The sequence below is a fragment of the Haliotis cracherodii genome, unplaced genomic scaffold, assembly GCF_022045235.1.
Source record: "Haliotis cracherodii isolate W230 unplaced genomic scaffold, xgHalCrac1.p SCAF_7, whole genome shotgun sequence".
Classification (NCBI taxonomy): domain Eukaryota; kingdom Metazoa; phylum Mollusca; class Gastropoda; order Lepetellida; family Haliotidae; genus Haliotis; species Haliotis cracherodii.
The window spans coordinates 46,665,159-46,679,953 of NW_027266330.1; the positions used below are offsets into that span (position 1 = coordinate 46,665,159).

The 14,795-nt window shown below is 40.9% G+C and overlaps 2 protein-coding genes across 2 annotated transcripts; one reads left to right on the forward strand and one right to left on the reverse strand.

The window, feature by feature from the left end:
• The first annotated feature begins 346 nt into the window (after positions 1 to 346).
• On the forward strand, positions 347 to 6,780 carry LOC139447350 (transient receptor potential cation channel subfamily V member 4-like). The gene is made up of 2 exons (XM_071228656.1): positions 347 to 424; positions 2,189 to 6,780. The coding sequence occupies exon 2, from the start codon at positions 2,212 to 2,214 to the stop codon at positions 4,312 to 4,314; it is 2,103 nt and encodes a 700-aa protein (XP_071084757.1). The 5' UTR covers positions 347 to 424; positions 2,189 to 2,211; the 3' UTR covers positions 4,315 to 6,780.
• Positions 6,781 to 7,621: 841 nt separating this feature from the next.
• On the reverse strand, positions 7,622 to 10,078 carry LOC139448393 (uncharacterized). Its single transcript, XM_071229938.1, has 2 exons — positions 10,002 to 10,078; positions 7,622 to 8,629 (listed from the first exon to the last, which is right to left on the reverse strand). Exon 2 carries the CDS (start codon positions 8,627 to 8,629, stop codon positions 7,640 to 7,642), a length of 990 nt encoding a protein of 329 aa, XP_071086039.1. The 5' UTR covers positions 10,002 to 10,078; the 3' UTR covers positions 7,622 to 7,639.
• Between the last annotated feature and the right edge of the window lie 4,717 nt (positions 10,079 to 14,795).

The following is a 14,795-nucleotide window of genomic DNA, read 5'->3' on the forward strand; positions in this document are numbered from 1 at the left end:
TTCGTGTGTGCCACTTGTAAACAGTCCAAACGACGTACCATCGTGCACGTGCATGGTCCTCTTGTTTTCCATGATAGTTTCAGCCTATGAAACACCAGACAAACACACCAATGAAAAAGCCAAAGTTGTCCACTTTTGTTGCTGTTGTTGAGTCTCTGAGTGCGGTGTCAAGCAACACACAAACAAACAGAGCGCCTAGCCTCCCGATCCATTCAGTAACATTGTACAACAGGCGTGGGTTGTTGGGGACCAGTTCTAACCTGAAAACCTCAACGGCAATTGGGCCGTGATCATAGGCAGCATTATATGGAATGTGTCACTCATATTGCATGGCCCCCATATAAACAAACAACGACTGCGTGATCCAAGACACACGAGTACGACAGTCCACATAGTCTGATAACTACAGCTGCTTTGGTGCTCAGTAAGTATACACTTATGTTCAGAAATTTTTTATCAATGTATAAGGGTTTGAAATATGAGCATTTCCTTGAGCAAGGACACGTTTGTAAATTTGCAAAAGACTTTCAAATATGTTTATGCCTCAGAAAGTTATGGATAATTTCCGATATCAGGGGTATGATTTTTATTTATTTTTTATATTGTAATATTACCGGTACTCGAAAAAGTTGATCGTAGATTTTTCTACTATGTGAAATATTGGGTTTACACGTGCTGATACCTTTGAACAATAAGGCTCCACCTAATAAACCTTGTAGCGCTAAGGGTCTAACTAAAAAACAGTATGCAAGCTGATACGTTCCCTTTTAGTTCACCAGTTTAGTCACCGGCTTACAAGTTTTTCTGACAACTGTGAGTGGGAAATAGACAGAGCTAATTCATATATCACTTCAGACACATCATACGAAATATCAATACATCAACATCTTGTACAGATCCTCACACCGGACACGCAAGCACATCGCGCACGCTAATATACTTGCACTCATGCTCGCACACATGTTTTTGTCAAGCACTATGGCAGTCTTGAAACATTCCCGGAAATCAAATGTATGATATGATATAATATCATACGTACATGTTGGTCCGTCTACAGTGCAACCATTAACTATGCACAGATAAGTGGATAGGGACATCCTCACCTGATTAAATGCGAATCATTGTTACAATAGATCAGTGTGTGTGTGTGTGGGGGGGGGGGGGGGTGGGGGTGGGGGGGGGGGGGGGCTTGTACTAGTCCGGGCTAGTGCCGATTTTATAATGCTAGCCCACTGAGGTACCACGACACAGATTAACATGAATATCCCACTCAGACACAATATACTGACACCGAGCCGACCAGTCCTTGTTTTAACCCTTTAATGCTGAGCGCCAGACAGGGTACCAACGAGTACCATGTTTTAACGTCTTTTTGTATGACACATTAAGCTGACACGCCGTGATATAACTGGAATAATGTTAAAAGCGGCGTTAAACCCAACTCACTCACTCACTCACTTGGTGTTATCTTGCAAAAAACTATTGCAAAATAAATATCAGAACAAGCCGCTAAAGCAATGTATTATATTCAATCCCAAGGACAGAAATTACATTTGTCAATTGGATGTCAACTGCGCCATTTAGACGCTATGGTTGTACCAATTATTTTGTTACTGTAGAGAAATAAGCCATTTTAAAAATCTATCTGACACAGAAACTATTCATTTGTTTTTCCCTGAGTCCTAATAAATCACTTTCTTTGGATCTATAACTTAATGAAAATTTGTATAAAAGTTTTTCCTAATAATTTCATTGAAAATTTGTAGAAATGTTACACCATGATAGATGTCTGATTTTGTAGACTATTAAATCTTTTAATTCCGAGTGATTGCATGATGCCTGCTTATTGTGGCAGAGCAATAGTGCTGAGCCAGCTGCCTTTCTTGGTTGTCACAATTGTCTTAAATGTCATTGGATAAACTTTGTAACGAAATATTCCATCATCTAATGAATGTGCCTATTTCAATTTCTACCTGCCATTGTAAATTCCTGCATTTCTATTGATCTGCGATCTACCTTAGACAGACAATATTTATTTGAAATCACTTCGTTCTGAAAACCCACCAGTTTGCAATATCCAATACCAATTTTACTTGATGAACGTTGTGAAATACTGTGACCCTTCATTGTTTGAAGCAAGTGTGGCAATACATAACTCATATTTGATTACTCTTTGATTTATTTGCAGGGTTAAAACATACGATTCTAAAGATGTCACGAAAAAGTAGCGATCCCATGTTGAGATTTGTGGATGACTTAATGGACAGGTCCGTGAATGAAACCGAATTGTTGGAATCTCTGAAGGAGATCATGGGTAAGAACAACGCCACTGGGAGGAACAAAGACATTGTGACAAGCTACAGATATAATGATGACGAGAAGAACAAGCATAAGCAATTTCGACATTCAGATTCCGGAGAGTCGCTGCTTCACATTGCCGTCAGCTGTGGGAGGAATGAAGTTGCCAAGGAAATAATTAAATGTGATCCAAATTTAATAAACTGTTCGAGACTGGACGATGACTACCGTGGACAGACGCCATTCCACATTGCCATAGCCAACCGCGGTGAGCCAGATCTACTGAAACACATGATTAACGCACTTAGTGCTGATTTGCTCAAAACAGCGATGGAACGACAAGTTGTTGGAAAGAAATTAAGAGGCACTGTGATGTTAGGAGGGACATCTTTGTCCATTGCTGCTTTGAAGAATGATGAAAGTATAGTTAAACTCCTCCTTCTGAAGGATGCTGATCTGAAAGATTCAGACATTTCTAGGAATACAGTTTTTCACTCGTTGGTTCTGTACGCATCTTTCCATCCAAAGAAAGAGAATGACATCATCAGCATGTTTAAATTTTTGGCAGAAAAGAGCAATGGGAATAAGAGACAATACATACAACGAGAAAACCTTCGAGGACAAACAGCGCTTCATCTTGCTGCCGAGTTGGGTCTGGACAAAGTGTTTCAACACATCCTTGAAATGGAAGATGTTTACAAGTTCTTCAATGGTCATGACGGTGTTTATGATATCTACGAGTGTGATATAACAGAGATTGACAAGGTAACTTGGGTTAAAACTGTTCTTCAGAAGTCGCCTGATCAAACAAACATATCACACAGAGCTGAGGGGCTGCAAAACGACAGAGAGGAGTGGGCCATACAAAGATACTGGAAGAGATTGAAAGAAAATAAGAACCAGAGCATTTTGGAAACCATATGCAGTTTGAAGACAGCAAGGGCCTGTGATTTTCTGAACGACTACACGCTTCAAGAAGTGATTTACTTAAAGTGGGAGAAGTACTGGCGTTTCTACTATGCTGGCCTCATTTTGCACATATTGCTCATGAGTGTCCTCACCTACCATTCTGCATGTAAACTTGATGTCATCCACAATGCAGGAGAAAAATGTAACTGGAATTTCAGGGCTTGGAATAGCTTCTCAATCATCATAAGTCTCTTTTATATAATTCTAGAATTTCACAGGACATTCCTTTCATGGCAACCTTTCCATATAACAAGACTGCATCACAATGGAGTATACAGATGTATATTTTTTCTGTTTGGTTTGGCATTGATAATAGACGCGTCGTGGAATGTTGTAACTGTTACAAGCAACTACTGGCTGGTGATAGCATTGATCCTTGGTTGGTGGTCAACAACCTTCTTCCTCCGTGGAATACGACCGCTGACCTACTTAACACTTATGTTACAGAAAGTGCTTTTTGCAGATATGCTGAAATTTATACCAATCATCTTCATAATGTTTTTAGCATTCACTAGTGCAATGCACAGTTCGATGGTGGGAACTCACCCTGGAAACGAAGCATTTGCGAATTTCACTATCAGTCTGGTGACGATGTTTAAAATGATGACTGGTCACGAAGAGGTAAGCGGGCTTCAGGAAGCATGGATGCAGGGATCTATCCCATTCTTTGTCCTTTCTGTCATTTTCTTCCAGATGTTCCTCCTCAACGTCCTCATTGCTATTATGTCAGACACGTGCAGTAATGTCAAGAATTCCGAAAACCTGTTGAGGCTACAGAGATTGTCCATAGTCTTATTCATTGAAGATATACTTCCTGGATGTATAAAGAAGCCCCTGGGGGAAGAAGAAAACATTTCTAGCAGTAAGAGATATCATCTCAAAATTGATCGTTTGAGAGGGATAGACGTGTTTGAAGAGGATGCCATTACATCACTGCGCAATTTAATAGTGAACAGTACAAAAGTAGAGGAGGGAGGAAGGCCCCATGATGTCACAGCACAACCAGTCCAGTATCTAGTTATTGACAACTATGGGACGAGGACATAACAAATCAAGATGTCATCGTCAAAGTGACAAGTCACATTGAAAGTGTCAGACTGGATGATTGTGCAAACCTATATATGGCTAAGCACACGCACTATCGTAGAATTCGAGCAGTAGCAGTCGAGTGCTCCTTTGTTACGACAACTTAGTGCTCAGCATATCTCTAAAAATGGTATCTCTGTAAAAGGTGCGACATCTGATTTACACGTTTGTTTATCGTGAGGTCTGTGTAAAATGTAGTGTTTATGAACCCGAAAATGTTCTAGACTCATCATAGGATAGATAATATGATATCAAGAAGAGAAACATCAATGTAGTGTGCTTCAATATATCCCACTGCGCTAGATTTGTAGAGACTTTTTCACATTATGTATACTTTTCCATTCCACTTGCCGGATTTAGGACGTCACAAATGACGTCATCGACTTTTCACAGACGAGTATCTTCACTTGGAAGAGTAAGAATCGAAAACTACCAACATTTTGTATTTACAATGCCTAAAACTACCATTGTTTTACGCCATCGGTATCAATGAAATATTTGTAAATAATAATGGCAAACATAAAACTATTACTTTAAGGTTTTAAAGTAACTGCATCTGCAGTTGAAAGAACAATGATAACAATGAGTTTTGTCATTTTGTCATGTTTCTTGTGATGTTTATTCAAAATGAATACAGATTATGAATGCAATCTGTAACCTGCTTTACTTAAGTCCTGTAAATATTCACCGAATCTCTCCTGTCTGATCTGTCTAGAACTTTATTTCATCCGCAGTTAGAAATTCCGCTATTTAGACCCAAAAGTTAAAGTGAACATTAAAATGCCATGGATGTTACAGTCTACTCACTTCTTGGAAACACAAGGACAAATTGATGCGAGTGACTTTTGAGCGGCAGCAAATGAACTGTCTGTATTGGAGTATTGGAGTGCACAGTGTCGACACGTCATTCAGCCTTGCTTGACAACGGTATAAGGATCTATACTGAAACGTCGCTTTTCACAGTATTAAAGAAGTTGTTATCCATAAAATTGTGTCTATCTTGCTTTGAATAAGGTAGCTGTGCTCAGTACATAACTTCTTCTTTATCTGCAATTGTTAAATGAGCAACTTGTCATGATAATGTGTTCACATATATCGTGAAGAAACGGCTATCTTTACTGTAACCGTTCTGCGTTCCGTATACGTTACTACGTATATTATAACTAGCTGACGGGTATTCTAATAATAAGGACCCCGGCGGTCGCCTTTCTCCGGTGTCTTTTTATTCCTTGTCAGAGACTTAATGACACATACATATTATTCTCTAGCGGTTTAATCGAATACTTGTATCATGTATTTATTTCATATCTGTTATCTGATACATGTTTGCTACCTTGTTCATGTATGGAAAATGTTTTCGTAACTGATTTTCAGGCAATAGCGCCATTATCTAACATTTGTAACTATTTCTCGTGTATTTATGGTCATATTTGCCTCCTTGATAATTGTAGATATCTGGTTGTAATTATATCTTTAGTGGTACCGTAGGATAGATGATGTTCAGTGCTTTATGTTGGTACTTACATCTTGCGTTTTGGTTAATAGCTAGTTTGCTGTTCAGGTTTCTCCTACATGTATGTCAGAAAACACACTTTGTTTTGCGCTTCAGCATGTAGCATTTCCCCAGTTGACCAGGACGTGTTGTTCTCTCCGAAGTCCGCGCACACATATATAACCTGTGTCACACTGTGTCTTTACCATCAGGGATCGCCAGGCCGTTAACGGGTCGTTTTGCTACTGGGTGGTCATTCGAAACTCAGGTTTCGTTCGTAAGAAATTACGGGGCAGTTTTAATCTGGTACTGACTTACCCCGGTTGTATTGAGCTAAACATATTACATGTAGCTTGGTTTTTTTTGTAGTAATCCGTGGATAACCAGCTTTCCCGTGATTGGCTAGTTAAGGTCAAGTACTTATTAACGACTGGGAGTCAAGTTACTCATTTGGTCAAGTACTTTTCTAAATGATTGTGAGTCTAGATACTCAATAAGTTAAGTATTTGGGGGAAGTTTAGAATTTCCCTGCTCAGTCCAAGTGACTTAAGTCTATAAGACTAGTTTGCTATTCAGACGTTTTTCGTCTACTTTATTGTCCAAGAGAGTTATTTTGGGGATAGGCCCTCTGTGTTTTCTTCTCCCTATTTAACCTAGACGGGGTTATTCACTCATTAGAGTGTTGACTTAATTAACTCTTAGGTATTAATTGGTCGCAGCCGACTTAATTGAGGTGTCTGTGCATCATGTCTATTGTGTTGTCAAAGTGTTGATTTAGCTACCCTCTTTTGTTACTGTAATACAGCTGCTCAGCAATCAGCTTGTATATTTGTTCTGGTTTAAATAATCAGTGATCGTTGTTAGTGTCAACTGATTTTTTTATCCCTTCTATTGTCATATATACATACAAGTTACAAATAGCTGATGATAATAAACCTGTGAACCCATTACCACGTTTTAATTATTACTTTTTTATCTTGTTTAATGAGACCCGTGAAGATTCCGGGGTAGAATAGGTCTTCAGCAACCCATGCTTGCCGTAAAAGGTGACTATGCTTGTCGTAAAAGGCGACTGACGGGATCAGGTGGTCAGGCTCGCTGACTTGGGTGATGCATGTCATCGATCCCAATTGCGTTGATCGATGCTCATGATATTAATCACCGGATTGTATGGTCCAAACTCGATAATTTACAGACAGCCGTCACGTCATATAGCTAGAATATTGCTGAGTGCGGCGTTAAACAAAAACAAACAACCAATCTTGTTTAATGACACCCTGGTCTCTGGAGCACAGCTCTGTGACACCCTTCTACTATCAACCAAATCTTCACAGTAATATAAATGTTGAGTTGCCTCAGAAATACCAGTCCATGTGTCATTTTTCAAGGCTTATTGATTTTAAGCTTTGTTTGAAAAAAGTGATCAGCTGGCGTAAACTTTGGAACATACAAGGCCATAGAATAGAACACAAACGCGGACATTACACCAGCAGTTATGTACATTTAGACGTGCTCTCAATAAGAAATTGTCTATATATGAATTGCGTCAAATAAAAAGTGACGATGGCTACTGTGACTTACCCGGTTATAGTCAACGCGTTCACACGGACAGCCGGAATCATAATTCATTCCCCTCATGGTACAATGTATGAAGCCCATTTCTGATGTTCCCCGTGGAATATTACTAAAAGCGGCGTAAAATTATACCCACTGACTAACTCATACACAAAGAGACACAAACATCGACCAAGAACATTTCCAAAGCAGGGTCCCAGCTTTTAATATTCCTTCCAATCATGATATTTGAACGTTGGCTGTTTTAATAACAGAGTTGTATCCGAAAGGCGGGTCTTCCTGAACTAATTTAGTGGTGTCATCAAACGCGGAGTTACCTCCCCTTGTATTTTTGGCAGGTTCTTTCTTTTTACGACAGGAGAGGAAAACCAAGACACCCACGATGACCAGACCCAGAGGCAACACGGCAAAAACTCCAAACCAGAACACAAGACGCTGCCCACACTCTGTACCGAAGGACAGCAGGTCGTCAGACTCTATGATAACATCTTCGCTGTTACCGGCAGTCAAATCCAGGACACATTTTGTTGCCGAGAGACATACCTGCTGCGCATGACTTGTGTCAAAGGTCGTGCGGTTCACTTCCAGTTCCGCAGTAACGTCAAGGGAGGTAACAGAGTGATCGTTATCCTTCGTGATGGTGACAAAGTATGTGTCTCTGCTTACGACATTATACTGAAATATTAAATTCCCGTCTTTACATTCTGTTCTCAAAGGAATTACGCGCAATGAACAGCCATTACACCCGCCTAACGTCCAGGCGTTCCAGGAGTTAGTTCCCTTGAGCACAATAATCTGGACATTTTTATCCTTGCTTCCGCTGTCAATACACGCTGTCAGTTTCATCTTTGAACCTTCCAGAAGGTAGAAGGAATTCCTATTCACGAAAATGCCTGGGAATAAATCAGCTGCTTGTCTTGTCAGTGTAGAAATATTGCCACGTTCTATTGTGGCGGTTCCTTTCACAAGGAAAACGTTCATCGGATTCGACGACGTCACATTGTAGGTGTTGCACACGACGGGGTTAAAATCACCTACCACGTCGGAGACGGCTGCTTGGCCAACGCCACCAAGGTCGTTGCTATGGTAACCGAACTTAAAGCTGGACACGTTGAGGTATGCGGTCACGGAGATGATGACAATGATTGATACGTACAACAGGAGGGGATGACATTTGATGCCCGGACAGGACCCCACGGGGCAAAACATCTGGAAATAATGAAATAAAACGGTTAGATATTGAAGAGGAATTGTGTGTACAACGTCAGCAGTAGCAGCACTAGTAGTAATAGTAGTAGCAGTAGTGGTAGTAGTAGTAGTAGTAGTGGTGAAGTGGTAATAGTAGTAGCAGCAGTAGTAGTAGTAGTAGAAGTAGCAGTAGTAGTAGTTGTTGAGACGAAGTAGTAGTAGTAGTAGTGGTATTAGTAGTGGTAGTAGTAGTAGTGGTAGTAGTAGTAGTAGTAGTAGTAGTAGTAGTAGTAGTAGTAGTAGTAGGGGTGAAGTGGTAGTAGTAGCACTAGTAGCAGTAGTATTGCTGGTAGAAGTAGCGGAAATGGCAGCAGTAGTAGTAGTAGTAGTAGTAGTAGTAGTAGTAGTAGTAGTAGTAGTAGTAGTTGTTGTGTTTGTAGAAATAGTAGTTATTGTTTGTGTTTTGTTGTTTCATAGGAATAGTCCAGGTATATATCGAGTCTAGACCAGATAATCTGGTGATTGATATAATGAGCAATGACACGGCATCAGTCACGTTGCCGAGCTTGACCACCCGACCCTCTAATTCTCCTGCCGGCTTACAAGCACAGCAGAGGGCCTCTTCTGACCTGGAATCCCTACCAGTTTCATTACGATGGTTTGCTCCTATACGACACCTGCCCGTAGTTTCAGTAATTGTAGACGTAGCAGTAGTAGACGCAGCAGTAGTAGTGGTAGCAGTAGTGGTAGGAGTAGGAGTAGTAGTTGTGGTAGTAGTAGCAGCAGTAGTAGTAGTAGTAGTGGTGGTAGCAGTAGTAGTAGTAGTAGTAGTAGTAGTAGTAGTAGTAGTAGCAGGGGGTGAAGTGGTAGTGGAAGTGGTAGCAGTAGTAGTAGAAGTAGTGGGGATGGTAGTGGAAGTAGAATTAGTTGTAAAGTATTAATACTAATAGTAGTAGTAGTAGGAGGAGTTGTAGTAGTAGTAGTTGATGTTGTTGTTGTAGCAGCAGCAGCTGTTACAGTGCTAGTAGTTGTTGTTTCTTTGTTGTTTAAAGCGGCACTTTGGTAACAAGTCAGATACAACAGCAGCACCACCAACAACAGTACCAACAACAGTAACACGGACGCTAATGTCAATAACGTTGCCTCCCTAAGATGTGCTTTAAATCTGTTATCGTGGTTTGTCCTGTGGTCGTGGGTTAACCAACGTTGCAAAACGTCTAAGACTTGCATCACTTCGGGATTTTCTCCCACATCAAACTGACGCGCTGTGCATCTGAAACACTGTTCAAATCGGCGTTAAACCAAAGTCCTTTCACTCAAAGAACGCGCTTTCTATAAATTTAAACGACAGACATGGAGTTTCCAATATCATTAGGTAAAAGATGGTGTTTACCTTGCATGTCAAGCTGTGATGGATGGAGCTTCTGTTCGCTGAGCAAACGGTTTGAGCGTTATATACGCTGAGCCTGTAGATCGACCACAATGTGGTCATAGGTCACATGAAACCGATATGTCACATGTGGAGATTACGTTTCAGTGAGAAGTCGTATCGGTGGATAGCTTGATAGCAGTCTGTACATGTTCAGGGTTCGTAATGAATATTATGGGGCCCCATATCCCCATTATCACTATATTGCGACACACAACAGAGGTGTAAGGTGTCGTCGAATGTACTATTCTCAGTTTTCCAATCTTCGATGAGTCACGTGCACCTGTCAGGGGGAGAAGCCGGATACTCATAACTGACGGCCATTAGTCAAACAGTCACGTCGCACTGATATCGGCACGTGAGTGGGTATCAGCATGATAACAACTTCATCATTGCGGTCATGTAAACAATCGACGTGAAATACATGTCACGTCTTAAATCATCGGGATCTTACAAGACATTTAAAAGGACAGTTGTTGTTGTTTTTGTTTTGGGGTTTTTTGGGGGGGGTTGTGTGTGTGTGTGTGTGTGTGTGTGTGTGTGTGTGTGTGTGTGTGTGTGTGTGTGTGTGTGTGTGTGTGTGTGTGTGTGTGTGTGTGTGTGTGTGTGTGTGAGAAATATGAAAGAGTCCTAAGACCAATCTCACCCACCCTATCATCACACACATCTTTTTGTCACCCTAACTATAAATAGCCCGCAAGGTGGCGGTGTTTCGAACAGTGACTGACAATGTAAACACAATCGAGTGTCGAGAGAAGCTTTTCGATAACCGTACGTTAACAAAATCACCACAGACCGTCAAACTTCGTATCAACTTGAATTACAAACCTTGTATACCACAAATGTCTCCATACCAAGATATACACTCTTCAAAAAAAGAAACGCACAGGTAGAGTTTTATTAAATTTTTTGTACCTAATAAAGTCGATATATTTCACTTAATATCATAGATACAAATATGAAATTTTGGAGGTCGATAATCACATGTTGTCGTTGTACACAGGCATTGAAAACTGTTCACTGTCATGTCACAAGGTTCCGCTGAACTCAGTATCTCGTGTGACCGCCCCGGGCAGCAATCACGGCTCCTCATCTCCTCGGCACTGACTGGATAAGGCTACGAATTCTGTCCTGCGGAATTCTGCGCCATTCAACTCGTAACGCGTTGGCCAGTTGTGGGAGTGTCTGTGGCGTGTTCTCACGTTGACGTACACGTTGATCTGGTGATCTCGACGGCCAGGGCAAATCGTTGATGTTGGCATTATGAAGGTAGTCTACCGTGACACGAGCTGTGTGCGGTGGAGTGTTGTCCTGTTGAAACAGTTCCCTCAGCCGGTCAATGATTGGAAGAAGGTAAGGTTGAAGAATTTGATGTCAAATAATTTTCCTGAACCACAACCAAGTTAGATCTCTCGGTGTAGGATATAGTCGTCCACACCATGACACTACCGCCACCGAAGTTGTCGAATTCACGTTCACAATGTGGGGAAAAACGCTCATTTCGACGACGATAAATACGTTGTCTTCCATCTCGCCGGTGAAGAAGAAATCATGATTCATCGCTAAACCACACTCGCCTCAAGTTTCTCAAATTCCAAGGTTGTAAGGTATGTCACCAACGCAAGCGTCGCTGTCGATGAATCTGTTGCAAAACAGGGACGATAACTGGTCTTAGTGGGTCGGAATCCAGCCTCGCGAAGATTGTTCCTGACAGTCTTGTCCGATATCAAACTCAAACCAGGGACAGGTTCCAATACAACATGTGACCTGGCCGTGAATCGTCGTTTGTCGTGTCCAAGCCTGGTTATTTACATACCACCACGGAATACATGTAATGATAGCAGCGTAAAACAACATTCACTCACTCATTCTAAACGAAGAATCAGTGGCCGTAAAGGACATTTTCCTGTCGTAATTGCACATTTTGTAACGACAAATGTCTTACTGATAATCAAGATGATAATGTGCATCTTGGAAGCGCTGATAATAATAATTGTGTGTGTGAGAGGTGGGGGATAATTCCGAGAAGGGAGGTAATTCCCGTTGCGGGAGGCATCTCTCGTTTTGTTTACCTTATATGAGTTCAAGTGTCCTTGTTTTGGTTGGTTGGTTTGTTTGTTTGTTGTTTAACGCCGCATTCAGCAATATTCTGTCAATAATCGAGTCTGGACCAGACAATCAAGTGATTATTATCATGAGCATTGATCCGCGAAATAGGGATCGATGACATGCATTAACCAAGTGAGCGAGCCTGACCACCCGATCCCGTTAGTCGCCTCTTACGACGAGCATAGTCGCCTTTTCACGGCAAGCATGGGTTGCTGAAGATATGTTCTACCCCGGATCTTCACGACCGTGTTTGTTTTGAAACAACCACATCAAATAACTCATTTTTTTTAAACAATATATTTTTAATACGCTATCATCGTGTTAACCAGAAACTGGAATTCTGTCAAGATAACTATGATAGCTGGTGTGAATACTATCACCTCGAATATTTCAACAAATGATCACTCGTATTCTCGTTTCAAAATCACGTTTCACCTGAATGTCATTGTGTTTTATGAAAAGTTTTAAATCAAACAGGAGGGTCAAATGCAGTATTTTCGAACCTGCTTCGGAGTCATTAGTTTCGTCTGCAACAAACATCATCTTGATAGCTCATTTGTTTTGTTTTGGCAAGGTATCACCTGTCCTACAATCTTACTTAAAGAAACGTGTATCAACGCATGATAAGACTACGAGTGAGGGGGAAAAGCAATTTAAACACCTACTTCTGACCTGGGAAAATGAATTCGATGATGTCAAAGTTGTTGTTACTGAACACTGGTTGCCATCAAGGTTTTCTAAATTGGAAAAGGAGAGAAACTTAAAAAAAGGAGTATTTTCACAAATATAAATAAATGATCAGAAAGGCTAAAAGGCTGCAATCTAAATATTTAATTACGGCTCTTAGAAAAAAAAATCGAAAGTTGTCTACAAAGCCTCCTGTCTACGGAGGGGAACAAGTATCATATACTGAAAGTGTTGTCCAACGAAAACAATTTGCCTAGATAACAACATTACAAACGGAAACACGTGCTGGCAGAAGGCCTTGACTTTCATGAACATTTATGAACTCGACCCATCATTAGTACAGGCACAAAGGACAGATGGCCAAAAGTCTTTAGTTTATTCAACTGAAAACACAGTAACCAGTGATAAAGAAAATATGGACACCAATTTAGATAGACCTTTGCATGTCAAAGATACGCAAAACATTTCAAACAAAGGATATCATGCGTTCTCAATGACAATGCTGTTTTTGCCAAAGTCACATATTTTGTCTCAGAAGATAGAATAATACAATGATACTTTCAAAAGAGTTAACACTCCAGTTTGGCTGGGACGAATCCGAATTTACTACCCGGGTACCCACTACCCTATTATCCTCGTACCTACTGTAGGTCTCAAGAGATAGGTACAACACGTCCGATTGGGCAATTTTTACTGCACTGGCAAAAAGTATTTAGATGCATGTATTAAACAATCTGGTATTGCAGACACTGAAGTCGACTCAAGTTATATCTTTATTCAAAGATATGAAAAGTCAGAAGGAATGGGTGCATAGTCAGAAAGAAATGCGAACATTTGTGACTTCATAGTTCATGGAGTGCTAAATAATTTTTGTCATTAAACAATATATCTCGTGACTAACCACGGGTCCGGGTAGGGTTACAGGCCGGCAAAGCCACATTTCGAAAATAGATAGCCCAAATTGATGTGGCTCTCGCGGCAATTTTTATTGTTTGCGTGATTGTATAATGTGGCTCTCGCGGCTATGCTGTCAAAACATGCTTTGTGATTCTAACAGGTTACCGTATATAACAAAACAAGTCTTGTTTTCTCATTTATTATTCAACAAGGATAACATATTCATCAAAACTTTACATTGATGAATATGAATAGCGTATGAATATCATAATGGATTTAATGTCATTACTGCATTACTGCAATACGTGCATCGATTGCCTTGTACTTCTTTCTTCGTGAAGGTTCTCACCGCTGGTGAGAGAGTCTCAGGACTGCAACCTCTTTGAGTGACTGCTCTCGCTGAAATAGCTTCACTACCTCGTAGATGTTCGGGTGGCACTTCTTGGCAAGTTTCTTTATCTTGTTGTGCCACCCTTCCAGGGGATTGTTGGTACGGTGGCCTTGGTTTTCGAAATGGTTCCAAATCTCTGGCATGAAGGCCCCTCCTTGAACCCAACTGGTTGTCACGTAGTCCATGAAGGCAGTCACTTTAAGGCCAGCAGGAGAGTCAGCAATGGCATCAAGCCACACATCATCCACTTTGTCACGAGGTACTAGAGGGAGGGCAGCGGCTCTTCTCACCAGCTTCTTCACCTCCTCATCTTCCTTATAGTCCATCACCAGACCTTCTTTCTGCACCCTCCTCCAGATACATTTGGTGAAGTGAAAGTAACACCCTCTAACTAATGTCCCAGGAAATACATCAGTCACAGCATTGTGAGCTGCACGTTCAAAGTCCAACTGAATTGTAAGTGGGGCAAACTCTAGACCTCCTCTACATAGGTACTGAAACATGTTGACATAACACTCTTTTGTCCGATTGGACAACAAACAGTAAACTAATGGAAATATATGGCCAAACACCTCAGCATGTAAACAATAAATCTGATCGAACAACTTGGGACAGGCATAAAATATACCATCACAAAATACAATGTCTGCAGTACACAAATGTTCAATGTTCTT

Excerpts from the sequence above, each read along its gene's own strand:
- LOC139447350 (XM_071228656.1), top strand. The coding sequence starts at position 2,212 with ATGTCACGAAAAAGTAGCGATCCCATGTTGAGATTTGTGGATGACTTA.
- LOC139448393 (XM_071229938.1), bottom strand. The coding sequence starts at position 8,629 with ATGTTTTGCCCCGTGGGGTCCTGTCCGGGCATCAAATGTCATCCCCTC.